Source organism: Lepus europaeus, chromosome 1 (genome assembly GCF_033115175.1).
Source record: "Lepus europaeus isolate LE1 chromosome 1, mLepTim1.pri, whole genome shotgun sequence".
NCBI lineage: Eukaryota > Metazoa > Chordata > Mammalia > Lagomorpha > Leporidae > Lepus > Lepus europaeus.
The window spans coordinates 2,116,161-2,142,619 of NC_084827.1; the positions used below are offsets into that span (position 1 = coordinate 2,116,161).

A 26,459-nucleotide genomic window follows, 5' to 3' on the forward strand; every position below is an offset into this window, starting at 1 on the left:
GCCACTGAGCGCGAGGGCGGGGAAGACGGCGGAGTCGTTCGATGCAACCCCCGGCCCCGCGTCACCGAAACCCGCTCCCGCGCGGAGACCCGGGCACCCCCCCAGGGCCCCCGCCCGCCCGGCCAGGGTCCGGGCCCGGGCCGGGCGAGAGGGGCGCGCAGAGGCCGGCGCCCTCCCCGCTCCTCCCGCGCCCCCGGGCCCCCGGGCCCCCGGGCCCCCGCGGCAGGGGCGGCTGCGGGACGAGGCCAGGCCCGGGCCGGGCGGGAGGGGCGCGCAGAGGCCGGCGCCCTCCCCGCTCCTCCCGCGCCCCCCGGGCCCCCGGGCCCCCGCGGCAGGGGCGGCTGCGGGACGAGGCCAGGCCCGGGCCGGGCGGGAGGGGCGCACAGAGGCCGGCGCCCTCCCCGCTCCTCCCGCGCCCCCGGGCCCCCGCGGCAGGGGCGGCGGCGGGACGAGGCCAGGCCCGGGCCGGGCGGCGGCAGGGGGCGAGCGGCTGCCCGGCTCCGCTCGTGGCGCCACACCCACCGGTGCCTCCGCCTCCAGCCGCGCATCGCAGCCCCTCGGGCCCTCCGCGCCCCCGCCAGGCCCCGGCCCCCAGCGCACCGCGAGCCGCAGTACTCGCCGCGCCCCGCCCGTCCGCTCGGCTGCACTCTCTCCGCTCCGCTGCCCCGCCGCCCAGGCCGCCACCTCACCCGCGCCGAGGCGGCCAGGGTTTCCGGGCGCCCACGTGACCCGGCCGGCGCGGCGCATGCTGGGAGTTGTAGTCCGCCGGTGCGGCTACACCTGCGGGCTGCGCCGTGGAGGCGGGGCGCTTCCTGCGGCCCAAGCGCCCGTGAGCGCGATGCCACGGGAGACACCAGCCGGGAATGTTGGCTGAGACACGCAGCGAGGGGGGGGAGGAAGCGATATGCTTTGGAGAGACCTGGTGCATATACATCGTTGCTGTTTTGTTCCGTTCTTTGTTTTTATGGAATGTTACAAGTGCTACCTGCAGAGCGCGACTGACCTGACTGTGGTTGGTTTTTGTTTAAATTAATTAAACACAGCTGCCCGTGCCGGCAGGGCTCGTGGTCTGCTGGTATCCACGGTTCTTCACCCCACCCGACCTGCCCACCCAAATGAGCCAATGAATGGCAAGATCCTGGCGGCCCAACCCAAAATTAAAGAGCTTACAACGTGTGTCTGAACAATGGTGCTCTGCCCTCCCGGCTCGCTCTCAGCCGCTGAGAAAATACAAGTTTTAGAAAAATCTAATGCAGAAAAGCTCTCAACACAGGTAGCAGAGGAAGGAAACAGGTTAATTACTGAATAAGGTTAGACTGGCATGGGACACACGAAAAGCACCCTGGAGATCGCGAGATGGGAAGGAACCTCCCCTGCTCACAGAGCCGCGTGGAAGCCACCTCACCTGTGTGTCCTTGAAGGAGGCTGGACAGCACTTCTTGGTTCCTCCTAACTTATCGCGATCATTGGGGCCACCGCCTGAACTGGCTTTGTCCAAAGGAGAAAAAGCTTCTCCTGTCTTTGCCGCGAGAGGTCCTTTCTCTCAGGGGGAGCAAGGTGTCCACCAAGCAAGACTGTCAGGCTCCCGCAGGAAGTGAGAGGCGGGGGCGCTTCAGGAAGACTTGCCCCCCAGGTCCTGGCATGTTTCTGGGTAGTGGCTCCACGGAGAAGCTTAGTCAGCCCTTGTAAATGGCCGCACACATTTGAAAAGCAAATTTTGAAAGAAAGGGGGGCGGGCAGGAGACTGGTCTTCCCTTACTCTCAGGGGGAGAATTCAGGTTTGGTTTTTCGTGAGCTGAGCGCTTGCTCCTACACAGCACAGCACGGTGCTGTCTGCAGCCCTCCAAGGGTGTGGCTGGAGAAACATGATGTCAGGGTGAGCAAAAATAAATCAGCCGGACACGTCACTGTTATGTTTTAAAATACGGTGCGGGACATTATCCAGCCTTGAAAGGGACTGGAAGTCGGATACATGCTACAACATGGATGGACTTGGAGAGCAGTATGCTAAGAGAAGTGAGCCAGACACAAGGGGACAAATATTGCATGATTCCACTTATAGGAGGTACTTGCAACAGCCGAACTCATAGAGACGGAAAGTAGGGTGGTAATTTCCAGGGGCTGAGGGGAGGGAAAATGCAGACCTATTGTTTAACGGGCAAATACTTTACTTGGGAAGACGAAACAGTTCTGGAGAACAACGTATTTCACGCCATTGAATTTTATACCTTAAAATCGCAAGAATATATAGTGAAATATGTGTGTGTGCACTCATATGGATGTGTGTATAGATCTGTGATTCTCTGTGTGTGTACGTGTGTGTGTGTATGTGTAGCAAGTATATAACCTGTGTCACCACCCCCCAGCTAGAGAATGTCTTCTTCCCACAGCCCAAGGATGCTCTTTGTACCTGGGTGGGAAGGGTTGGGTGGAGAGAGGCAGACCCTGTCTCCTTGACTCTCGAAGCCATCTGGACATTTTAGCATCTATTTCTACCTCCCTTTGCTCTGCAAGAGCTAGACCCGAGTCAGCTGATTTTTGTTGTTGTTGTTGTTGTTGTTACAGTAACTATTGCAAGAAAGAAAACATTTGGACTTGCAGCTTCACTGACAATCACACCTCACAGGCTGATACCCTGCCGTTTGCGGTGGGACATGACCTACGTTCTATTCCAAGGCACGCGACTGTAGCAGCTCTCGAAGCAACAGCCCACAGCAGCAGCTGTTGGCAATGCCTTGTTTCCTAGTTCCATCTGCCAGCGCTGAGTTAGAACGCTGATATGTAAATGGAATTGGGGCACAATAAACCACATTTTAATGCAACCTGAAGGAATCACAGGAGCAATCTTGGACAGTCGTCCTACGTTTCACACTTCTGGACCCCAACCCAAGTGGTAAGCCCCTTTTACGTCACCCCTGCACACACGCCTCTTACAACCCACTCGAACCTTTTCCAAAACAATGTTCACTGCGACTACAAACACTGGTTGCCGCCCACTGACACCGGTTCTGTGACCGGTGCCTAGGGCCCAGCCGCAGTGCGAAAGCGCTATACCCACTGAACTACTCTATCAGGCAAGCCGCTCTGTTTCTGCCTTGCGCCTGCCCACGGCAGTGCCGCCTCGCTGTGTCCACACTGCAGCCCCCTCGGGGAGAAAATCCAGTCCCCCGATGCACACGGAGAGGCGGTCCACGCTCGGGCGCCCGGGGCAGAATGTCCCCGCGGCCGTGCGCCCACGGCCAGCACCAGGGACCGCGGAACGCTGGGTGATCCTCGAGCGGGGTTAGTCTTCACGAGACCCGGAGCGGGAGGGAGGCAGGTTTTTTCCGTCCTTTTGTCCCCCGAGGACCTCAAAGTTCCTTTAGGACTGTGGTGCCCGCTCCTCGGATCACCTGTCTCGGCCGCTCAGAAAGAGGAAGCCACAGACCCAAGCCATTCTGAGGATGCGGGGGTGCGGCCTCCTCCAGGCTGCCGTCCGGACAGCTCGGGCGCACGAGGGCCACGCGCGGAGGGGCTCGGTCGGCGCTCGTCTCCGCGGGCCTCGCCTGGGGCGGCGTCCCGGCGCCTCCGCTCCGGGCAGGTGGGAGGGATCGAGCTGCCTCTCTTTCACTTTCTCCGGCTCCGGGCCCGAGCGACAGTTCCCACCGCGCCGAGGCCAGAGGAAGAAGGGGCGCCGAGGGCTGACCGGGAGAGCGAGGGTCGCCGCCTGCTCGCCCGCGGAGGTGAGGAGCGGGACGGCCCGCAGCAGGTGAACCCGGAAGGCGGGGTGCGGGGGCTCGGTCCCGACCGGCCGCCTGCAGGCTGAGTGGACACCCTGGGGACCTGGGGGGCGGGGGGGGGGCGCTGGGGGAGGGCCAGCTCCAAAAGTCTGAATGTGGTCTGGGACCCTGGTCTGCGGCAGAGCCCGGGGTCCCACCTCGCCCCTCTCCCACCTGTGGATTTCCCTGTGTGCGATGCCCTGTTCTGTGACTTTAGAAAAGCAAATAAAACAGGGGCCGATGAAGGGGTGGGGAATGCACACGGGCCTGGCCGCCCTCCGACCGGCCCTCTGCCCCTGGACACTGTACGGACCGTGGCCAGCCCTGCCCGCCCACTGCTGGCTGCCTCCTGGGCCCACCCGCGGCTGGCAGTGCCACCTGTTCTGAGGGAACCCCTCCAGTGCTGTCCCCACCCCTGGAGACCACCCCTGTGTTAGCCCTGGCCCTCCAGCCTCGGGCGCCTGGTGGGTGCTGACTCCCTTCCGCTCCAGGTCTATTCCAGGTGCGAGCGCCATGCTGCTCTCCGGCTCAGCCAGGATGGCTGAGGAGGACGTCGACTACTTGTTCAAGATCATTCTCATCGGGGACTCGAACGTGGGGAAGACGTGCGTGGTGCAGCACTTCAAATCCGGGGTCTACACGGAGTCGCGGCAGAACACCATCGGGGTGGACTTCACCGTGCGCTCCCTTGAGGTGGACGGCAAGAGAGTGAAGGTCAGCGGGGGCGGGCTGGAGTGCCCAGCACCGAAACCCACGCTCACCACTGGGGAGCCGGGGAGTCAGTGTTTTCAGTGAGACACAAACCCGCAAAGGGACACATTACTAAGTACATCTAAAGGTCAAAAATAACTACCAACAATACAGCCAGAGAGGATGGCAAACCACGCATAGGCCTGGTTGGCCCGCCCTATCTGCGGGTTCCCGCTCTATTTTCTATCAAAAATAGAAGATATTCAGGGGACAATTGCATCTGTCCTGGATATGGGCAGGTTTTGTTTTCCTGCCATTATTCCTGAAGCAGCAGAGTCGGTGTGTCTGGGTAGTGTTTATGCTGTGTTAGGTATTACACGTGAGCTAGAGCTGATGTGAAGAATGTGGGAGGATGCATAGACTCCACGCAAATACTGCACCACTTTCCATGAGGCCTTGAGCACTTATGTAAGCAAAAGCCCCAGACTTTGGTTTCCACGAAGGTCCTGGAGCCACGCTCCCACAGACACGGGAGGGCGCCCGTATTTGCAAATACGGCACTGACCTAACGTGACAAGATCCTGATCAACAACCCAGCAGGGGATCAACAAATACAAAAAGCGGGCCAGTTATACACTGGAAAAGCTGTGATGTCACAAAGTTTCTAAGAACCAGCCCACAGATTTCTGTAAATGCCCGTTCTTGCCCTCAATTTTAAAAGTTTAAATTAAATAATAGTGAAATGCTATCTTTTATTCTTTGGCTAGAAAATATTAAAATATATTGGTGAAAATGTAGTAAGTGGATCTAGTTTGCAATTCAGATGAAATACAAACTGTACAAAGACATGCTGGGGATAGGTGGGAGATTTCAAACATGGTCTGCTTATCACATGATGCCACGAGCTCATGAAAAGTTCATCAGCAGTGACAGTGGCACTATGGCTACCTAAGAAAATGTCCATTTTCATAGGGATGTGTGTTGATGTAAGTACAAATGAAATGACGTGAAGTCTGGAATTTGCTTTAAAATAATACCTCAAAGAAATCAACCAAATGGGCTGGTTGAACCAGAAGTTGTGAAGTCTTGCCGAGTATCGAATCTAGGTATATGAGGATTCATTTCTCTGACCTCTCTCGTTTTGTGTACCTTTGCCATCTTTCCCCTAAAAATACTCAGGGGCAAACTGTTGGTCCCACGTCAGAGAGCCCGGGTTTGAGCCGCAGCCCTGGTCCTGGGAGGCGCCGTGCCGACTGACAAGCCTGGGTTCCTAACACCCACGGTGTTTCAGGGTGCCTGGTGGCTGCCTCCTGCAGGCACCTGGGAAGTGAACCAAACGACGGAATCTCTCTCTCTCTCTCTCTCTCTCTCTCTCTCTCTCTCTCTCTGCCTCTTGAGCAAATAAAATAAGTGCACAATGAAAGGGAATCGACAGTGTGAGAGCAGGAGGATACCGGTGCCTCGGCAGCGTGAGAGCATGTGTCACCTGGCGCCCCTGCTGGGGCACTCACTGGGGAGATGCTACTGTGAGGAGCAGCCCCACGGGCCTTTCACTCCAGGCTCAGTAGACGAACCCCGCAGATGGCGTGCACGGATGACTGAGCTGACAGGTCAAAAGAACACAAGACTCCAGGGGAAAAAATGGGTCCCTGTCTCTGAGGGAAGTGTCCCTTAGGTGGCGGGTCACAAACCTAAAAGCACACCCAGGGAGCCCTCCGCCCCAGGCCTCCTGAGTCTGACCACCTAGAAGGGAGTCCCAGAGAACTATAGCTTTAAGACTCCTGATGCGGTGCCCCCGTCCCTCTCAGATGCAGGTGTGGGACACGGCCGGCCAGGAGCGCTTCCGCACCATCACGCAGAGCTACTACCGCAGCGCGCACGCGGCCATCATCGCCTACGACCTCACGCGGCGGGCCACCTTCGAGTCGGTCCCTCACTGGATCCACGAGATAGAAAAGTACGGAGCGGCTAACCTGGTCATCATGCTGATCGGTAGGGTGTTTCCGAAGCATTTCATTTCCCTTGGCCAGGCAGCAGGTGCACTGCGGCGGCTCCTCACCACGCTCTGAGCTGCCAGTCTCCCGGGAGGAGAAGGGCTTTGCTGCCGTCCAGCAAGGAGGCCGCGTGAATGTGATTCCCATCTGCCTGCCCCCCAAGCCCTCCAGAAAGCTGTATGGCTTAGGAGCAGTTGGCTGGTCTGCAGAAATGCCAGCCAGTTCCCATGGAGGGCAGCGGGAGTCAGGCCAGCATGGTGCTACCATAGTTAAGTGGCTGTCTTAAGGAAGCATAGTTAAGCAGGCTGTCTATAAAAATATAGAGAATTATGTTGTAGCGCTCCCAAAACCTGAGTCCACTTGCCTGAGGCACGAGAAGCCAATCGCTGACATTGGGTGGGGCAAGAGATCAGGTTTGTTGCAAAGCACAGAGACAGGAGCTGGGCGGCTACTGCTTAATTCTCGGGCTCCTCTGGGGGTTAGGGGTGACGGTTCTTGTAGACAGAAGTTGGGGCTGAGAGGTGTGTGTTCAGCTCCTGTGCAGGTCCCTGGTTGGTCTGCTGTGCCCGTGGCCCTACTCTGATTGGTCAGCAATCGGGTTCATTTGGAAATTTTTACGATGGCAGAGTTGATTGCAATTCATCAGGTGATAGATACTTCTTGCTCAGGGACTGGGGTTCTGAGAAAACAAACTCCTCAAGATAGCACTAGGCGCCAGTGCTGTGGCACAGTGAGCCACGCTGCCTCCTGCAATCCAGCGTCCCACATCAGAGCACCCGTCTGTACGGACTACTGTGCCTGGGAAGGCAGCAGAGGACAGCCCAGGTGGGAGCCCCAGCTGGAGCTCCAGGCTCCTGGCTTCAGCCTGGCCCAGCCCTGGTCATTGAGCCCATTTGGGGAGTGCATCTGTGGCTGAGAGGTCTCGCCCCACCTCCACTCTCTCTCCTCTCCATCTCCCTACCTGTTGAATTAATCTTAAATTAAAAAGGAAAAAAAAAGGCTAAACATCAAGAGATTATCTATAGGGATGAATGACCTTGTAGGGCCAGCCGCACTACTCCCTCCATTCGGTGAATTGATTTTAGAAAGAAGCTGATTTTCTTTTCTTTTCTTTCTTTTTTTTTTTTTTTTTTTTTGGATAGACAGAGTGGACAGTGAGAGAGACAGAGAAAGGTTTTCCTTTTCCGTTGGTTCACCCCTCAATGGCTGCTGCGGCCAGTGCACTGTGGCCAGCGTACCACGCTGATCCGAAGCCAGGAGCCAGGTGCCTCTCCTGGTCTCCCATGCGGGTGCAGGGCCCAAGGACTTGGGCCATCCTCCACTGCCTTCCCGGGCCATAGCAGAGAGCTGGACAGGAAGAGGAGTGACCAGGACAGAATCCGGCACCCCGACCGGGACTAGAACCCCAGGGTGCCGGCACCTCAGGCAGAGGATTAGCCTATTGAGCCGCAGGGCAAGGAAACTTAAGCTAAGGGCGGGAGGCTGGGAGACTAGGACCTGATGCACCTGCATTCGAGACACTGCATCAGGGCTGAGCTCCAAGTAGCCCCATTGTTAAGGCTAAGGTGGGGGGACTTGGAGGAAACGATGGGGAAACAGACAAGAGTTTGGAGCATCAGAGGGAAATGTGGGAAATGTGGTAGAGGGCCAGTCACAGGTCACCTCTGCCGGTGCCCAGCTTGGCTTGCATTTTCCAAGGCAGTGGATGCAGAATCTTGGATGGCAGTGGATGCTGGATGAGACCCCAGAAAGCACCTTGCCCAGAAATTCCCACTGGGCCCACCTGAGGGTGACAATGGGGTGACATCAATGTCAGTACGGATTTCAAGTAGAAGTCCTCAGTGGGGGAGAGAGGATGCACTCACATGGCTGGGTGAAGAACGCCCCAGCCAACCACGTGTGTAGACCGCAGAGAGCATGGCTGGAGTCTGTGGTGACCCGTCAGGTGGCCCCAAGTCCCCAGGGAGCCATTCAGAGGGCGGTGCCTGGTTACACCCCTGAATGACTACCGACACCAGTAAAGCCCTTGGGGAGGGGCTGACGCAGGGGAGTAAACCACTGCTTGTGAAGCCGGCATCCCGGCTGCTCCCCTTCCAAATCACCTCCCTGCTAGCGGAAGAGGGTCCCGCACCCAGGTGGGAGACCTGGATGGAGTTCAGGCTCCCGGCCTCAGCCTGGCCATTGTGATTTGGGGAGTAAACCAGTGCCTGGAAGATCTCTCCCTCTCTGTCTGTCTCTCTGCCTTTCAAATAAATATGTAGAATTAAAAAAACAGAACTCAGTAAAGTGGACGTGATGCTGCCTTGAAAGCCGAGCACACTCTGCAGTGGTACACAGCGGGGCCCAGAGTGCACAGGCAGGGGCAGCCCGGGGCCTCTGGGGTCAGAAGGAGACCGGCAGAGGAGGCTCACAGACAGGAATGAAGCAGTTGGAAGTGGCTCTCCCCTCCCATCCAGGTCACATGTGTCCCCAGGGGACACAGGAGGTGGCTCCTCCCCAGAGCCTCTCCCCTGCCAGCGCCGCCTGAACTACTCTGGGGAAACAGATGGGGCGGGATTTCCAGGGCTCCTTGGGCTGCAGCTTTCGCTCGGCTCGGAGGCGATCTGGAGCCGCTCCCCGTCTTCCCGTTCGAGGCGCGTGGGTCCTGGGGGCCGTCACAGCCGTGCTCTCTGCGTGGGGGCCTGCTGCCCGGAATCCAGGAAGGTTAAAGTCCTGTTCCTGCGGTCCCGTTTCCCGGTGCTGCCTCCACCGCTCTTCACACGCGTGGCTCTTCCTGTCTCAGGCGTGCACCTGCAGCACCACGCCCTCACTACACGGCTGACTCCAGTCGGCACAGAGCTCAGAGAGCCTTGCGTGGTGCTGCTGTTGTCCGGCCATCGGCAGGAAGCCCAGCTCCTGTGCAAAGTCCTTGGTGGTCCACTGTGGCCCCCACAGGCTCCTGGTCACTGCTGGCAGGGTCTTCCTGGGAGGGCTGGCTTATCCTTCCCTCACCTGTTCTGTTCTGACCTCCTAACTCACACCCTGCATCAGGGTGAGGGGTTTAGGAGCCAACTCCCTTTTGTAGCTTGTGCTGGGAGTTCTGTCTCCTAACTCTCTTTGGCATCCAATGTTCATCCCCTGAGGATTTCAACTGAACCTTCCACTTCAATTCGCTTTATATTATAGGTCTGTGGTCTCGCAACAGCACCCCCGGGGCCAAATATTCAGTGTTCAGCATTTGTCAGATTTCAGAAAGATGCATTCTGTGAAGATACAGCAGGGTTGGAGCCAACACTCTATAGCCAAATAGCTTTTGTTTTTCTTCTCAAGATCTACCATTGATTTGAAAGGCAGAGCTACAGAGAGGCAGAGGCAGAAAGAGACAGAAAGGTCTTCCATCTGCTGGTTCACTCCCCAGTTGGCCACAAGGGCTGGAGCCGCAGCAATCTGAAGCCAGGAGCTTCTTCTGGGTCTCTCACGTGGGTGCAGGGGCCCAAGGACTTGGGCCATCTTCCACTGCTTTCCCAAGCCACAGCAGAGAGCTGGATCACAAGTGGAGCAGCCAGGACTCGAACCAGCGCCCATATGGGATGCCAGCACTATAGGCAGCGGCTTCACCACTATGCCACTGCATTAGCCACCAAATAGCTTCAAAAAAAAAAAAAAATTTATTTGTGGGCAGCGCTGTGGAGCAGGGGGTTAAAGCCCTGGCCTGCAGCACCAGCATTCCATAAGGCACTGGTTCGAGTCCCGGATGCTCCACTTCTGTTCCAGCTCCCTGCTAATGGCCTGGGAAAGCAGTGGAAGATGGCTCAAGTCCTTGGGCCCCTGTATCCACCTGGGAGACCCGGAAGAAGCTCCTGACTCCGGGCTTTGGACCAGCTCAGCTTCAGCCATTGTGGCCATTTGGGAGTGAACCAGCAGATGAAGACCTCTCCCCCTCTCTCTTCCTCTGTCTCTACCTCTCTGTCTTTCAAATAAATAAGATAAATCTTTAAAAAAAAGATTTATTTGTTTGAAAGGCAGAGTTAGAGAAAGAGAAAGAGATCTTCCATCCACTGATTCACTCACTCCCCAAATGACCCAACAGCCAGAGCTGTGCTGATCCAAAGCCAGGGGCCAGGAGCTTCTTCCAGGTCTCCCACACAGGTGCAGGGACCCAAGGACTTGGGCTATCCTCCACTGCTTTCCCAGACCATAGCAGAGAGCTGGATCGGAAGTGGAATAGCCAGGACTTGAACCGGCGCCCAATTAGGATGCCGGTGCCACAGGCAGAGGCTTAGCCTACTACACCACAGCACTGGCCCCTGAATTAAAAACTTTAAACGGTCAGTTCAGGACAGATTTTCCTGTCAAATGAACGACCAGAGAACTCAGGGATCTCGGAGTTTTATGGAGTTGGGATTGCCAGAAGGTATCGTACAGCTCTGCCTGTGCCACTCAGCTGATCCTCAGTGTTGTAACGAGAACTGGTAACACAGCCTTCTGCGTGTCCGGATGTGGGAGCCAGCAAAGGGCACTGAGCAGACCTTCTGTTTCTTTCCCTTCCTCCAAGTGCCGGGCTCATGCTGCCGGGTGCGGGCACCGGCTGGTGAGGGGCGGAGCAATGGACGGTCAGCACCGCCCATCCGGGTGTGGCAGACGGGACAGGCACCAGGAGCAGGTCATAAAAGTGGGAATGTGCGGTCAGCGAGGGACGCAGACAACAGGTCCGAGTGCTGGCTCCGCAGGTGCCTGCTCCCTGCACGCTTCTCCTCCACCAAGGAGTCCTCCTACCTCCCTTCTGGAAGCTGAGCTTGGCCCTGAGCTTTGGCCTCACTGGCTGTGAACTTGCAGAGTCCTGGTGAAGGTACGCACGTCCCGAGGCTGCTGTCACAAGCCAGGGGACTTAGGACCCAGGAATGTGCTCTCACGGTTCCAAAGGCTGCGGCCTGGACGGACGGACGGACACAGTACCAGCAGGCCGCGCCCAGACTCCCGTGGGGCCCTGAGCTCAGTACCAGCAGGCCGCGCCCGGACTCCCGTGGGGCCCTGAGCTCAGTACCAGCAGGCCGCGCCCGGACTCCCGTGGGGCCCTGAGCTCAGTACCAGCAGGCCGCGCCCGGACTCCCGTGGGGCCCTGTCTCCCCCGCAGGCTCTGGGCATCTGCCCCTCACCCCTTATTGCTGCTGTGGCTGCACCATGCAGTGTCTGCCTCCTGGGGGTGGGGGGTGACACTCCCTCCTCCTCCCTCTTGGAAGGAGGCGTGAGACTGTGTGTGGCACCCACCCAGCTAATCCAGGACAATCTCCGCACGTCGGGATCCTTAGCTCAGTCACATCTACAAAGACCCCTTAGCGATTACAGTTTCCAGGGGTCCAGCGTGGTAATGCCCGCTGAAAACACTCTTGGACTTAAACTTCTTAGGGAATGATTATGACCCAAGCCCAGCTTCGTCTCTGAGCAGGCTGCTGACGGCAACTGGGGAAGTACTTTTCACTCTTCTATTTTTACATAGAAACGTGCGTGGTGATGCATCCTAAGGAGAAACACCTAAGCCTGGGTCGGGAATGAGAACAGTGTTGGCGCCAGCCCCCTCCCCAGCCTCCCTCCCCTGCAGGCCAGCACAGCATGACCTTTATGGTTTCCTGACCATTTCACCTCCTAACCCCCATCCCCAGGTCTGTTTTGCTGTTGCTGTTGAACTTCCTATAAATGGAATCAGAAAATGTCTTCTGTCTAAGCTGCTTTCCCTCAGTGTTAAGTTTTGGTGTTTTTTTCATATTGTTGCAGTAACTATAATTCTTTCCTTTTTAAAAATTCATTTTCAAGGCAGAGTGACATGCACAGTGAGAGAGAGAGAGAGAGAGAGAGAGAGAGAGAGAAAGCGAGCGAGCCAGCTTCCACCTGGAGGGTCATTCTCCCAAATGCCTGCAGTAGCCAGTGCTGGGCTGGGCCAAATCCCAGAACCAGGAACTCCATCCAAGTCCCCCAGTACTAAAGCCATCATCTGCTGCCTTCCAGGCACAGTAACAGGAAGCTGGATTGGAAGCAGAGGCAGGGCTCAGACCCAGACACTCGCTGTGGGGTGCAGGTGCCCCAAGCAGTGCCACAACACCCACCCTTATTCTTTTACAGGATTTGTGCAATGTTCCTTTGCATGAACACACTGCAAGGTATGCCTCCGTTGTGTTAGTGATGGGCTTTTTAAAGTTTTATTTAAAGAAACAGAGAGGGATTTTTATCCACTGATTCACCTCCCCCCGCAGACACCCACAAGAACCAGTGCTAGAACCAAGCAGGAGCCAGGAACTCCAGCTGGGTTTTCCCATGTGAGTGGCAGGAACCCAAGTACCCGGGCCATCACCTGCTGCCTCCCAGGTTCATTAGCAGGGAGCTGCGTCAGAAGCAGAAGCAGGACTCAATCCCAGGCACTCCAGCGCAGGGCTCCCAAGTGCACCTTAAGCTGCTGCACCACACTTAATTTTAGGTTCCAGTTAGCATTTCTTTGTTTATTTATTATTTGAAAGGAAAAGAGACAGAAATAGAGACATATGAGGAGAGCTCTTCCAAACTTCCACCTGCTGGTTCATTCCCCAGTTGCCTGCAACAGCCCGGGATGGGCTAGAGAGAAGCCAGGAGCCTGGAGCTCAGTGTGGGTCCCTCCCAGGGGTGGCAGGAACCCAGCTGCTTCAGCCATCACCTGCTGCCTCCGGAGGCGCATGAGCAGGCAGCTGGACCCGGAGCTGAGGCAGGACTCAAACCCAGGCAGCACAGCTGACGAGGAAGCTCCTGCATTCGAGCCGCGGTTAAGACACTGGTGGACACACTGCCTGGGTCAGTGTCCTGGCTCTGCCTCTGGCTCCAGCTTGGTGCTAATGAGAACCCTGCGAGGCAGCAGTGACGGCTCAAGAACTTGGGACACCCAGACTGAGTTCCAGGCTCCTGGCTTCAGCCTGGACCAGCGCTGGCTATTGTGGCCATCTGGGGAGTGAATCATCAGATGGAGGGTCGATCTCTCTCTCCTTCAAAGAAAATGAAGGTCAATACTTTTTTTAAAAAAAGATTTATTTATTTGAAAGTCAGAGCTACACAGAGGAGAGGAAGAGGCAGAGAAAGAGAGAGGTCTTCCATCTGATGGTTCACTCCCCAGATGGCCGCAACAACTGGAGCTGCGCCGATCCGAAGCCAGGAGCCAGCAGCCAGGAGTTTCTTCCTGGTCTCCCACGCAGGTGCAGGGGCCCAAGGACTTGGGCCATCTTCCACTGCTTTCCCAGGCCATAGCAGAGAGCTGGGTTGGAAGAGGAGCAGCCAGGACTAGAACCGGCGCCTATATGGGATGCCGGTACTTCAGGCCAGGGCATTAACCCACTATGCCACAGCGCCAGCCCTGGTCAATACTTTTTAAAATCTAAAAGAAGGGACCAGTGCTGTGGCATAGTGGGTAAAAGCTGTTGCCTGCAGTGCCGGCATCCCATATCGGCACCGGTTCGAGACCTGGCCACTCCATTTCTGATCCAGCTGTGGCCTGGGAAAGCAGTGGAAGATGGCCCAAGTACTTGGGTCCCTGCACGAGCATGGGAGACCTGGAAGAAGCTCCTGGCTCCTGGCTTCAGATCGGCCCAGCTCCACCCCTTGTGGCCACTTGGGGAGTGAACCAGCAGATAGGAGATCTCATCCCCCTCGGGGAGCCCCAGGCTCAGCTCACAGCACCCAGCACTGTGCGGTTTGGAAAGAGCTAGGCTGCCAGGACGAGGAGGGAAGACACCGAGAGGCACGGCGTGAGTGACAGGGCTCCACGTGTCCCCGGTACCACACTGTCCTCTGGCCTAGTCCTAGCTGTTCTTCAGGTTCCTGCAGGACGGGCCGCAGAGACTCCACCCCGAGCATCGGTCTTGGCATTTCCGCCCTCAGTTACCCTTTGCGAGTGCCTGCGTGCGTGCTGATAGCTGAACGAGAAAGGTTCTCTTCAAATTGATTTTGAGGAGAACAAGCGCAGGTGCTCAGTGGCGCGTGCTTGTCTGTCCCCTGCAGGAAACAAGTCGGACCAGTGGGAAGAGCGGCACGTGCTGTTTGAGGAGGCCTGCACGCTGGCCGAGAAACACGGCCTCCTCGCCGTACTGGAGACGTCTGCCAAGGAGTCCAGGAACATAGACGAAGTCTTCGTGCTGATGGCCAAGGAGCTGATCGCCCGCAACAGCCTGCACCTGTATGGGGAGAGCGCCCTGAACGGCCTGCCCCTGGACTCCAGCCCGGTTCTCGTGGCAGCACAGGGGCCCAGTGAAAAGACCCACTGCACCTGCTGAACACGTGCCCAGGCCGTCTCTGGCACGGAGCCCAGAGCCTCCCTCATCTCCTGATTGCTCCTTCCCGGATGAGCAGCACTTTTGCCTGAACTGCCAGCCCAGGCCACAGGCGCCAAGTCTAACCAAAGCGGACACTGCTGGAACCTGGGCGCCGGGCAGGGGGTGGGAGGGTGGGGCTGGCCTCCCCTCTCCCTGCTCTGTCTCCCAGCTCCTCCACTGCTCTCGGCTGGATTCTGCTTCTCCCTTGCAGAGGAGGCACGCTGGGGGACGTCTGGAGCAGTTGACGAAGCTTGGGCAGGAGGGCTGGGGAAGCTGGCAGTGAGAAACCCCAGTGCCGTCACCATTGCTGCCCCATGTCCCCCCCTCAGGGCTTCAGCGGCGGGAGCAAAGCCTGCTGACGCAAATACCAGGGACCCTGTGAGGGAGGTGACTTGGATGCCCCTTGGTCCTGGCTGGGCTGGGATGTGGCAGGCTCCTGCAGATGCCTTCTGGAACATCACCCATTTGAATTAAATGGTTGCCACAGGAATGACTGTGAGACCGTTACTGGGCTCCCCCCGAGGTGGCCCTGGGGCCGGGGTGATCCCAGACTACCGCCCCGGGCGTGGATGTTGCTCACCTGGCAGCGGGGACTCCTGGGAGCGTGGCACCAGTCAGCCACTGAGCTCCCTGTCCGGTCAGCGGTCACACCAGGCCTCCTGGGGGTGGGCGAGCCCCTTGTGAGCCCTCCGGCTCTCTCAGGTGTCCCGTCCCGCAACGGGGGACGCTCAGTCCCTGCTCTCCCCTGCTGCCGCCCTGCTGCTCGGGCGAACGTCTCAAGGCCCAGACCGCGACAGGGGGGCACCAGGCGCCACCACCCCAGCCCTCCCGCGGGTCAGAGAGGAATCCACTCTCCAGTCTCCTCTCTGTGCTCCATACACAAGTCCTGGTGCCTCAGGAGCCCTTCGGCGGAGCCAGAATCGGCACCCCGGCCTTGAGGGTCCATCCCGAGCTCAGCACCTGCAGGGGAGCGCTTTCACTTTCTGATTCAAGGTCCCTTTTAGGGAATCCTCGCTTGTCAATTAGCTCTGCTCCCAAAAAAACAGAGCAGCCAATCCCAGGACACATGGTCAGGACCAGGCCCCAGCCTAAGTGAACGGCCTGCCAGGTTCCCCTTTGTGGCCACCCCTCTGTGGTTAGGGGAAGCAGCTGGGACCCCAGCCTCTGGGGTCAGCGAGCTGCTTTCCTGCTTCTCCACCCCCTAGCAATGGAAAATCCCAGGCCGGGAGCCTGCATTGTGGCGTAGCCGATAAAGTTCCCCCACCCCCCAACCCCCCACACCCCATATCCTGCAACACCGGCGTCCCACATGGGCACTGATTCGAGACCCAGCTGCTCCACTTTCAATCCAGCTCCCTGCTAATGCACCTGGGAAAGCAGCAGAAGATGGCCCAAGTGCTTGGACCACTGCACCCACATGGGAGACCCAGAAGTGGCTCCTGAGTCCTGGCTTTGGCCCGGCCCAGCCCCAACCATTGTGGCCATTTGGGAAGTGAACCAGCAGATGGAAGATCCTCTCTCCTCTCCCTCCCTCCCTCTCTCTCTCTGCCTCTGCTTCTCTGTAACTCTCCCTTTCAAGTAAATAAATAAATGTTTAAAAAATAGGAAGTAAATATGTGTGAGTCCATCAGCTTCGTGCTCTCCCTCGTGATTGCTCTTGCTGGTCAGGGTTCTCTGGTCTTCCAGCAACAATGAATTGTAGGGTTTTTCTATTTCTGCAAAAAAAAAAAAAATCTTGATTATGACTGCATTAAATCTGTAGCTCACTGGGTATTCTTGACATCTTATCAGTATTACATCTTCCAGTCCATGGCTATGGGATGTCTTTCCATTGATTTATGTCTTCTTTAGGTATTTTTCAGTCACAGTTTATAGTTTTCAGTGGACAAGCCGATTTTTAAACATTTATTTATTTGTTTTTATTTTAAAGATTTATTTATTTATTTGAAAGGCAGAGTGACAAAGAGGCAGAAGCAGAGGGAGAGAGAGGTCTCCCACCTGCTGGTTCACTCCCCAGATGGCCACGATGGGCAGAGCTGGGCTGATCCTGGGCATTTGTATTTAATGGGAACCAAACACCAGCACCTGCAGACATGTAGCACTGACGCTGGGATTCCGCAGGACTCGGTGCACTGGAGGAGAAAGGCGTCAGGCGGGCCTCTGAGATCACCCACTTGGACAGCTGTCCGCCGGGGGCGGGACTTTCCCCTGGTATCCCTCACACTGGGTCCTGGAGACAGGTAATAGGGGATGGGTGTCAACTGGCACAGGGCAGAAGAGACAGTTCTAGGACTGGCTTTGGGATGGCAGAGCCCCGCACCTGACACTAACCACCTCAGCAGGTCCTCTAGGCAAGCAGCAGTTCCATTTGATGAAATGAGAGAGAGAGAGCGAGAGAGAGAGAGAGAGAGAGAGACAGCTCCAATCCACTGGTTCACTCCCAAAATGCCCTTGAGAGCTGGAGGGGGAGCCAGGAGCCAGGAATGCAATCTTGGGTCTCCTGTGAAACCAGGAACCCAATTACTAGCGCCATCAGGGCTGCCTCCCAGGGACCACCACGGCGAGAAGCCAGAATCAGGAGCCAGGGCCGGGCATCAGACCTAGGAACGCCAGTGTGGGGCACAGGCGTGTTTTTAAAAAGGTTTATTTATCTGAAAGGCAGAGTTACAGAGAGAGAGGGGGAAACAGAGGGAGAGACAGAACGCCTCCATTCACTCCCCAGATGGCCTCAATGGCCAGGTCAAAGCCAGAAGCCTCGAACTCCACATGGGTCTTCCTTGTGGGTGGTAGAGGCCCAAGCACTTGGGCCACCCTTTGCTGCAACCCTGGACACATTACCAGGGAGCAGGTGGGAAGTGGAGCCACCGGGACTCAAGCCAGCACTCACGGGATGCCAGCACCCCAGGCAGCAGCTTAGCGCACCATGCCCCAACACCAGCCCCTCGTCACAGGCACCTGAAGCGCCAGGCCGAACACCCGAACACCTGCTGCTGACCTCATTCCCTGCAGGTTCCGCCCTGGCCGGCAGGGACCTCTGCCTCCTCCTCACTCACACAGGCAGCCAGAGCTTCGAGGCCAGCTGCCAGCCCCTGGCTTCTGATCTGCACTACGGTGCTGTGCGTCCCCTCAGCCTCATCCGCGGGTGCCTCGCTCCACCAAACTCTCTCCACCTTGGACAGCAACCTCCCTAGCGTGTCACCAGTCCAGAGGCTTGGCGGTGTGCCTGCAGGGGCCCACCCCCGTACCCAGTGAGCAAGCCACAGGTCCTGGCAGCTCCAGCCCTGGGGCACATGGTGATGGCAGTGCTGCTGAGCACCAAGCATGCCTCGGGGAATGCACGCAGGGAGAAGACACAAGTTAATACTTTAAAAAAAGAACAAGGACAAAGGACATCCCGTGCTTTGCAATGAGATGCAGTCTCGGGCTGACGTGGAGAGGCTTACAACGCGTCACCCCCGGCTCCGGCAGCCACAGCTGCCATCTGTCCGCACCCGTCTCTTCCGGGCGAACGAGCTGCCGCTGCCCTGGTCCCAGCGCTCTTCCGCATTGATGAGCCGACGCGCCTCGGCAAATCCTGGCAGCCAACTCCAGAGGCGCCGACGTTTCGTATCTGAGCACCTACTGAACGTAAGCGCCTCCTCTTCTTCAAGGCCATCACAGGAGAAAGCCAGAGGAAGGAGTGAAGGTTAAACAGACGGCCCACGTTAGCACGCTCCCGAGGTGCCAAGACTTCCGCTGCAGAATTCTGCAGGTCGGGTAATCCTCTGACATTAAAGATCTGAAAACACAGGCTAAGATAATTGTAAATGGTTGTGATTCCACAGAGAAGACGCAAAAAGCAATCTGTAGGGGCTACAAATGAAACCGTAACTACAACACCGAAGGTCAGGTGCTGCACTGGCTGTCTTGGGGCTGGGAGCATCCGGGCTTATTTGCTCCTGCAGGAAAGCCTGTCGCCCCCTAGGGGACAGGAGAGCAACGCCTTTGGCCTCTGAGAGCAGACAGTTGAAACCTGCAGGCCCCTCTCCCACCCGAGCCCGAAGAACTTCAGATTTCTCAACAACCTGAGCGACTCGCCTGTGTTTAAAGAGTTACAGGCAGGCGGCCTGCGCTGTGGTGCAGCAGGTCAAGCAGCATCCATACGAGCAATGGTTCAAGCCCTGGACGCTCCACTTCCGATCCAGTTGCCTGGGAATGAATGGCCCAAGTGCTTGGGTCCCCGCCACGCGTGCGGGAGACCTGGATGGAATTTCCATGTGGCAGCCATTTAGGGGTGAACCAGCAGATGGAAGATCTCTCTCTGTAACTCCACCTTTCAAATAAATACCACAACACTCGCCTCAATAATTTTTTTTTTTTTTTTTTTTTTTTTTTTTACTTTTTGACAGGCAGAGTGGACAGTGAGAGAGAGAGACAGAGAGAAAGGTCTTCCTTTTGCCGTTGGTTCACCCTCCAATGGCCGCCGCGGCTGGCGCACCGCGCTGATCCGAAGGCAGGAACCAGTTGCTTATCCTGGTCTCCCATGGGGTGCAGGGCCCAAGCACTTGGGCCATCCTCCACTGCACTCCCTGGCCATAGCAGAGAGCTGGCCTGGAAGAGGGGCAACCAGGACAGAATCCAGCACCCCAACCGGGACTAGAACCCGGGGTACTGGCGCCGCAAGGTGGAGGATTAGCCTGTTGAGCCACGGCGCTGGCCTCAATAAATAAATCTTTAAAAAATAAAATCTCATGGGGGGCACTGGTGAGGCAGTGAAGATGCTGTTGGAGACGCCGCATCTCTACCGAGTGCTTGGTTCAAGTCCTGGCTCCACTGCTCACTCCAGCTTCTTGCTGCTACACACCCTGGGAGGCAGCAGCTCAAGTGTTTGGGCCCCTGCCAACCCCCGTGGGAGACCCAGCTGGAACTCCTTGCTGCCAACTTCAGAATGAACCGGTGAACAGAAGACCTCTCTCTCTTTTTCAAATACATTTTTAATTTTTAAAAAATAAAATACACAACTTAAAATAAGGAACACAAAAATTTGAGAAAAAGAATACTGAAGAGGCCAGCGCTGTGATGCAGCGGGTTAATGCCCTGGCCTAAAGCGCCAGCATCCCATATGGGCGCCGCCGGTTGGAGACCCGGCTGCTCCACTTCCGATCCAGCTCTCTGCTATGGCCTGGGAAAGCAGTAGAAGATGGCCCAAGTGCTTGGGCCCCTACACCCGCATGAGAGACCCGGAAGAAGCTCCTGGCTCCTGGCTTTGGATAGGAGCAGCTCTGGCCATTGCTGCCATCTGGGGAGTGAACCATCGGATGGAAGACCTCTCTCTGTGTCTCTCTCTCTGTAACTCTTTCAAATAAATAAATCTTTAAAAAAAAAAAAAAAAAAAGAATACTGAAGACTCACACCAATCTTTATTTCTCTGCCTCTCAGTCGCAACCACGACCCTGAAGACCTCAACAGTTTTGGGGATTACGTACTGGGAGGAGGGGGATTATCTGGAATTGAAATTGTCCTGCCAACGTGTGAGAACCAGGTCACCTGAACACAGCCTGGGCTTCCGCTGAAATTCTGGTGCCACAGCAGAAAGCCTCCCACGTCCTTGGAAGAGCCACAAAGCCCCCGCCCGATGGCAGCGGCTGCCGTGGGCTGGAGCGTGCTGACGGCCGGCCCACCGCGCCGAGATGGCAGGCGTTTCTGGAACTGGCCTCCATGTCTCCTGGCCAGGGCCCAAACGACCGCTGACAGACTGACCGGGTGAGCTGTGTTCAGTAAAGTCTGGCATTTTTCTCACACCACTCAGATTGGATCATCTGTCCCACGTGAGCTGCATGAACTAAGTTCCAAAATGTGGAAGGCTAAAATAATTATAAAACAACTCACTTTAATTGGTCTTCGGGTGTCAAATGCACTCTTGTGTGGGAGAAAATTCTTACAGTTACTGTCGCATTGTTCCTGGGTCTTGTCCCCACTCTGCTACTATACGGTGCACTAGTAGTAATTGTGACAGCATTGCAAGGGTGACAGCGCTGGCAAACACGCACTTCATACTAACTCAGTGAATCCTGGCAAGTGTCTTTTGAAGTAGGTATTATTTAGGATTCCTGTTTATTTACTCATTTCAAAGATATTTATTTGAAAGGCAGAGTCAGAGAGAAAGAGAGGTCTTCCATCCGCTGGTTCATTCCCCAGATGGCCACAATGGCCCAGGACTGGGCATGCCGAAGCCAGGAGCCAGGAACTCCATCCGGGTCTCCCACATGGATGGGCCATCTCCCACCGCATTCCCAGGCACACTGGCAGGGAGCTGGGCTGGCAGTCAAGCAGCAGGGTCTCAAACCGGCACCCATCTGCGATGCCGCCATTGCAGGTGGAGGCTTAAGCTGCTGTGCGCCAATGCTGGCCCCATCACCCAGTTTAGAAACAGAACTCCGGGCCGGCGCCACGGCTCACTAGGCTAATCCTCCGCCTTGCGGCGCCGGCACACCGGGTTCTAGTCCCGGTCGGGGCACCGATCCTGTCCCGGTTGCCCCTCTTCCAGGCCAGCTCTCTGCTGTGGCCAGGGAGTGCAGTGGAGGATGGCCCAAGTGCTTGGGCCCTGCACCCCATGGGAGACCAGGAGAAGCACCTGGCTCCTGTCATCGGATCAGCGCGGTGCGCCGGCCGCAGCGCGCCTACCGCGGCGGCCATTGGAGGGTGAACCAACGGCAAAGGAAGACCTTTCTCTCTGTCTCTCTCTCACTGTCCACTCTGCCTGTCAAAAAAACAAAACAAACAAACAAAAAAAGAAACAGAACTCCGTCCCAGGCGTGGGCATGGATCAGGACACCAGCTGAGACCCGCGTCCCACACCAGAGTGCCTGCGTTTCAGCTCTGATCCACTTCCAGTAAAGCTCCCTGCTAACGTGCACCATGGGAGGCAGCAGGTGATGCTCAAGCGCTTCAGCCCCTGCACCCACGTGAGACCCGGATGAAGCTCCTGGCTCCTGGCTCCAGCCCGGCCCAGCCCCAGCCTTTGTAGCCACATGGGGAGTGAATGAGTGGATGGGAGCTGTCTCTCTAACTCTATCAAATACATAAAGAAATAAAATGTACAGCATTTGAAGAAATCCCAAACCCGCTATTTTCTGAAGCACAGAAACTAGACATCCAGTTTCCAGCCAGGTTTTGTGTAGTAATTGCCTGCCGAGACATGATTCTTTCTAATTCCAAATATGGATTATTTTTAAATTAAAGCACGATTTTAACATAAATTAAATATGGGGCCCACGTTCTGGCATAGCAGGTAAGGCTGCTGCCTGTGACTCCAGCATTCCATATGGGCACCAGTTCGAGTCCTGGCTGCTCCACTTCCCATCCGGTCCCTGCTAATGCACCTGAGAAAGCAGTGGAAGATGGCCCAAACACTTGGGCTACCCAAGTGGGAGACCTGGAAGGAGTCCCAGGATGCTAGCCCAGCCCTAGCTACTGTAGCCATTTGGGAAGGGCACAGCAGTCGAAGATCTCTCTGTAATTCCACCAGTTAAGAACCGTACCATGGTGACGGTGGCCCAGCACCGTGTTAGGAAGGTTAGAAACCAGCCTGTGCCCTGTGATAGGGTCCTCAGGAAAGTGAAGCCCCACGGCTTGTAACACTTTGGAAGCACACCTAGGAAGCTGCCCAGAATTTTACACGAACCCTCTCTGCTGAGCCAGGGGGCTACCCAGTCTGATAACACTGGGCAATAAAACCTCTCCTATTCCACACCCAGCAAACCCTTTGTCCAGGAGGAGAGGAAGGGGAAGTGGCAGGAAGACCTGGACCCCATTCCCCCATAGGCCCCAGTGTGAACACAGACTGCGTGCCGAGTCTCTCCCGAGATGCCCACCTGCCTTGTCTCCAGGAAACCGCGGCCTTGCTTACCCCAGTCGGAATGGCCTCTCTGATTCCGACTGGAGAGGTGCCCATCCGTTCTGACGGAGGCCCTACTCCGTTAACCTTGCTGACCGCTACTCTGTCCGTGCCTGAATTCTCTCTTGTGTGAAGACAAGAACCTCTGTCCCACCCCCCTCCATTAACAACTGCAGTGTCTCCTTAGAAATGGTTAAAATGGACAAACTGCCTCCAGGATGGGGCCATCCCTGTGGCACGGCGGGTTAAGCCGCCATGTGGCACGCCAGCATCCCGAGACTCACATGTGGGCAGCAGAGGCCCGGGTCCTTGTGTAGCTTAACCCACTGCACCACAGTGCCCACCCCATGCTACTCATATTGTTTTTATGGCAAAAGCAGCTAAAATCTACTCTTTTAGCATAAAACTCAAACATGCACAATTCTGCTACCTCATGTTGCTGTACTTTAGATCTCTAGATGAATACCAACTTGTCAATGTTAAATTCCGATAGCTGCATCGTGGCTACATAGGAGAAGATGTTTCACCTGAAATATGTGGGCATAAACTGTCATGTCCGTCACTACTCTCAAATAGATGAGGAGGAGACAAGATACAAATCAAAGAGCAAAATGTAGTAAAATGAGACAAATGACGCTTCCAGAAGTGTATATATTTTTTAAATATTTATTTTTATTTATTTGAAAGACAGAGTTACAAAAGAGAGAGAGATACAGAGAGAGAGAGCTCTTCCATCTGCTGGTTCACTCCCCAGATGGCCACAACAGCTGAAGCTGAGCTGATCTGAAGCCAGGAGCTTCCTCCCGGTACCCCAAGTGGGTACTGGGGCCCAGAGATTCGGACCATCTTCCGTTGCTTTCCCAGGCACATTAGCAGGGAGCTGGATGGGAAGTGGAGCAGCCAGGACTCGAAGTAGTGCCCCATAGGGGATGCAGGCGCGGCAGGCAGGGGCTTTAATGGGCTGTGCCACAGTGCTGGTGCCCTAATATATTATTCTTGCAAACTTTCTGTAAGTCAGAAACTTTTTAAAATAGAGAGGGAGGGGCTGGTGCTGTGGCATAGCGGGTAAAGCTGCCGACTGAAGTCCTGGCATCCCGTATGGGCGGCAGTTCCAGTCCTGTCTGCTCCACTTCCTAACTATCTGGAACTTCATGCAGAGCTCTCTGCTATGGCCTGCGAAAGCAGAAGATGGCTCAAGTCCTTGGGCCCCTGCACCCACATGGGAGACCCAGAAGAAACTCCTGGCTGGTTCCTGGCTTCAGATTGGCACAGCTCCAGCCATGCAGCCTTTCAAATAAATAAGTAAATCTTTAAAAAAAAAAAAAAATAGAAGGGGAACAATAGGTTGAGTGTGTATATACACACCTCAGGATGAGCTGTTTGATGCTGGTATTAAACCCTATGGGCCAGCCACGGGGTCCTCATTGAATACTTTTGAAATTCCATGTGTCCCCTCACATCCAACAACTTGCACCATACCCATGCTAACAAGTACGGGTATTGGAATAGTTTTTAATACTACAATTTTTCAAGACTCTAGTTTAGAGAAGGACTGGACTTCCAAGTTGCATGCCTGATGGATAACTGCCACTAACTTGCCCGACACTATCAAGCTAACACGACTGTGCTTCTTCTATTATCCTTGATGTATCCCCTTACTCCTTAGCAGGCTGCACTTCCGGGGCTGGCGCTGGGGTGTAGTGCGTGAAGCTGCCACCTGCAGCACCAGCATCCCATCTGGCAACCAGTTCGAGTCCCGACTGTTCCACTTCGATCCAGCTCCCTGCTGATCTGCCTGGGAAAGCAGGGAAAAATGGCCTAAGTGCTTGGGCCCCTGCAGCTGTGTGGGAGACCCGGAGGAAGCTCCTGGCTCCTGGCTTCGGATCAGCCCAGCTCCAGATGTTGTGGCCATCTGGGGAGTGAACCAGATCAAAGCTCACTCTCTCTCTCTCTTTCAAATAAATAAATAAATAAATCTTTAGGGGGAAAAAAAAGTTTGTACTTCCATATACTCATTTTAGTTGGAAATTTCAAAACTTGAATCAAACCTCAAGTTACATGTGTTTGCCCTGTGGGATTTGCTCTTACAGATTTTGGCCTAGGAAACCAGGTTTTAAAAGGAAATTTACAAAACCACCAACCAAGCGACCAAAGAGCCACAGTGCAAACGCCCCGTGGTGCAGGGACACTGGCAGCAACCTCACGCTGGCCTTGGCCGCACGAGCCTCCACCCATCCCCGCGGCTCGGCATCCACACTAACAAGATCCATGGCCTGGCAGCCAGCTGGTCACCTGCACTTGACATTCTGAGAAGCCTCAGGCCAGAGGCCGCAGGTCACCAGCAGCTGGGTGTGTCCCAGTCTGCTTAAGTACTAAGAGTCTGTGAGAACGTCAGACGCATTTGGCCAACCCAAGACACCGCTCGAATGTTCCTGGCTTGCACGAATGTGCGTTTCTAACAGGAATAAAGCATCGCGGACGGCGGTGCCCAGGGCAGCTGTGGTATCTGCGCCTTGCTGGCCTCAGAGAGGGCCTTTGGTCCCATCAGATCTCAGCCCACATGAGCTTGTGGGAGCCAGCGTTGTGGTGCAGTGGGTTAAAGCACCACGTGGGATACTGGAGGCCTGGTTCAAGTCCCGGCTGCCCCACTTCTGATCCAGCTCCCTGCTAAAGCACGTGTGGAAGCAGCAGAAGGCGACCCCAGTGCTTGGGCCCCATCACTCTGGATCAAGTTCCAGGCTCCTGGCTTCCGCCTGGCCCCCCACCCTCCAGCCATTGCAGCCATACGGGCAGTGAACCAGTGGAAGGAGACCCGTCTCCCTCAGTCACTCCGTTTTTTAACCAAATTTAAAAAACCCAAAATCTTTTTTTAAATTAGCTTTCTTTGACCATAGAAACTAGGCCAGACCTGCCCTGAATCAGATTATAATGATCAAGATTAATCATAAATATCTTTAATTTCATGAAAAAGTTAGCTGAGGATATTCCACGCTGGGCCTACACTGAAAGCAAAACAGAAAACTTCCCGTCTTGATTTACTTCTTGTGCAGCTAAGATCTAATTTGGGGGTGGGGGTCCCCCCAATGTTGTTGCTCTGCCGATTTGACCCTTGGCTCCCACCAGCTCTGGGAACCTGAAGAGGGGCAGAGAAGGCGTGTGGCAAGCAATCACGGTCAGCTACACAGGAGAGGTCTTGGCAGTGGCGAGTTTCTGCCACCCAGCACACCTGCAGCACCCCCCAGGGCCGGCACAGCGCCCACACACCGCAGGGACTCCACACCTGTGGGCATTTCATCGGACACCTTGTCCACCAACTCCACCGCAACACATGGCAAGAGCGGTGCACCCATGTCTGCCTAAGCAGAAGCCAAGAAGCTCTTCTTTAGGGAAGGCTGACACTTCAGATCCTGCTCACCGTCGGGCGAAGGGTGGAGCAGGTGCAAACCCGGAAGCCACAGCAGAGGGGAACAGGCTTTTTTATTTTTTTAAAGCACCAGGCTTGGACCAGAACCACTTGTATTTGTCCAGGTCCTCTGTGGTAAGACCTGGTGTAGTAAACCAGGTGTTTAGTGCTGGTGAGCAGTGGGGGCTATTTAAACACATGCCCTTGGGCGTCGTCTCCAAGTGCTTGAAGGTTAGTTAGGAGTGTTCATCATTATTCAGTTGATCTCTTTATATTTTTAATTTGGGCATCCGAAAATGATTCAATTAACTGATTTTTTTTTAAGTGTTGCACATCTTCAATTTTTCTCCGAACGTGACAGTTCAGTTCAGGCAGACCAGGCCTTTTACATTGTGGCAACAGAAGGGTCTGACATCCCCGAGGCTTTCCGCCCCC

The 26,459-nt window shown here is 55.7% G+C and overlaps 2 protein-coding genes across 6 annotated transcripts in view; one reads left to right on the forward strand and one right to left on the reverse strand.

Annotated features, from left to right (window-relative positions):
* The window catches only part of SLC37A3 (solute carrier family 37 member 3), a 61,827-nt gene extending 61,115 nt beyond the window's left edge, over positions 1–712 (reverse strand). The window contains exon 1 of one of the 4 annotated variants that reach the window (XM_062183236.1): positions 690–712. The gene's annotated coding sequence lies outside the window, so the exon portion shown is untranslated. The other 3 variants (XM_062184610.1, XM_062184002.1, XM_062181973.1) reach the window with 3 other exon arrangements.
* Positions 713–3,634: 2,922 nt separating this feature from the next.
* RAB19 (RAB19, member RAS oncogene family) lies at positions 3,635–14,840 on the forward strand. 2 transcript variants are annotated; one of them, XM_062185268.1, is made up of 4 exons: positions 3,635–3,722; positions 4,250–4,472; positions 6,257–6,440; positions 14,435–14,840. In XM_062185268.1, exons 2-4 carry the CDS (start codon positions 4,272–4,274, stop codon positions 14,704–14,706), a joined length of 657 nt encoding a protein of 218 aa, XP_062041252.1. In that variant the 5' UTR covers positions 3,635–3,722; positions 4,250–4,271; the 3' UTR covers positions 14,707–14,840. The 2 variants fall into 2 exon arrangements, with proteins under 2 accessions (XP_062041252.1, XP_062041644.1); XM_062185660.1 differs by having other exon boundaries at positions 6,263–6,440.
* The last annotated feature ends 11,619 nt before the right edge of the window (positions 14,841–26,459 follow it).

Bases quoted from the DNA above. Each gene is read 5' to 3' on its own strand.
- RAB19 (XM_062185268.1), top strand. From the start codon at position 4,272: ATGCTGCTCTCCGGCTCAGCCAGGATGGCTGAGGAGGACGTCGACTAC. The intron at 4,473-6,256 runs GTCAGCGGGGGC...CGTCCCTCTCAG, and splicing joins TGGACGGCAAGAGAGTGAAG to ATGCAGGTGTGGGACACGGC. The intron at 6,441-14,434 runs GTAGGGTGTTTC...TGTCCCCTGCAG, and splicing joins CCTGGTCATCATGCTGATCG to GAAACAAGTCGGACCAGTGG.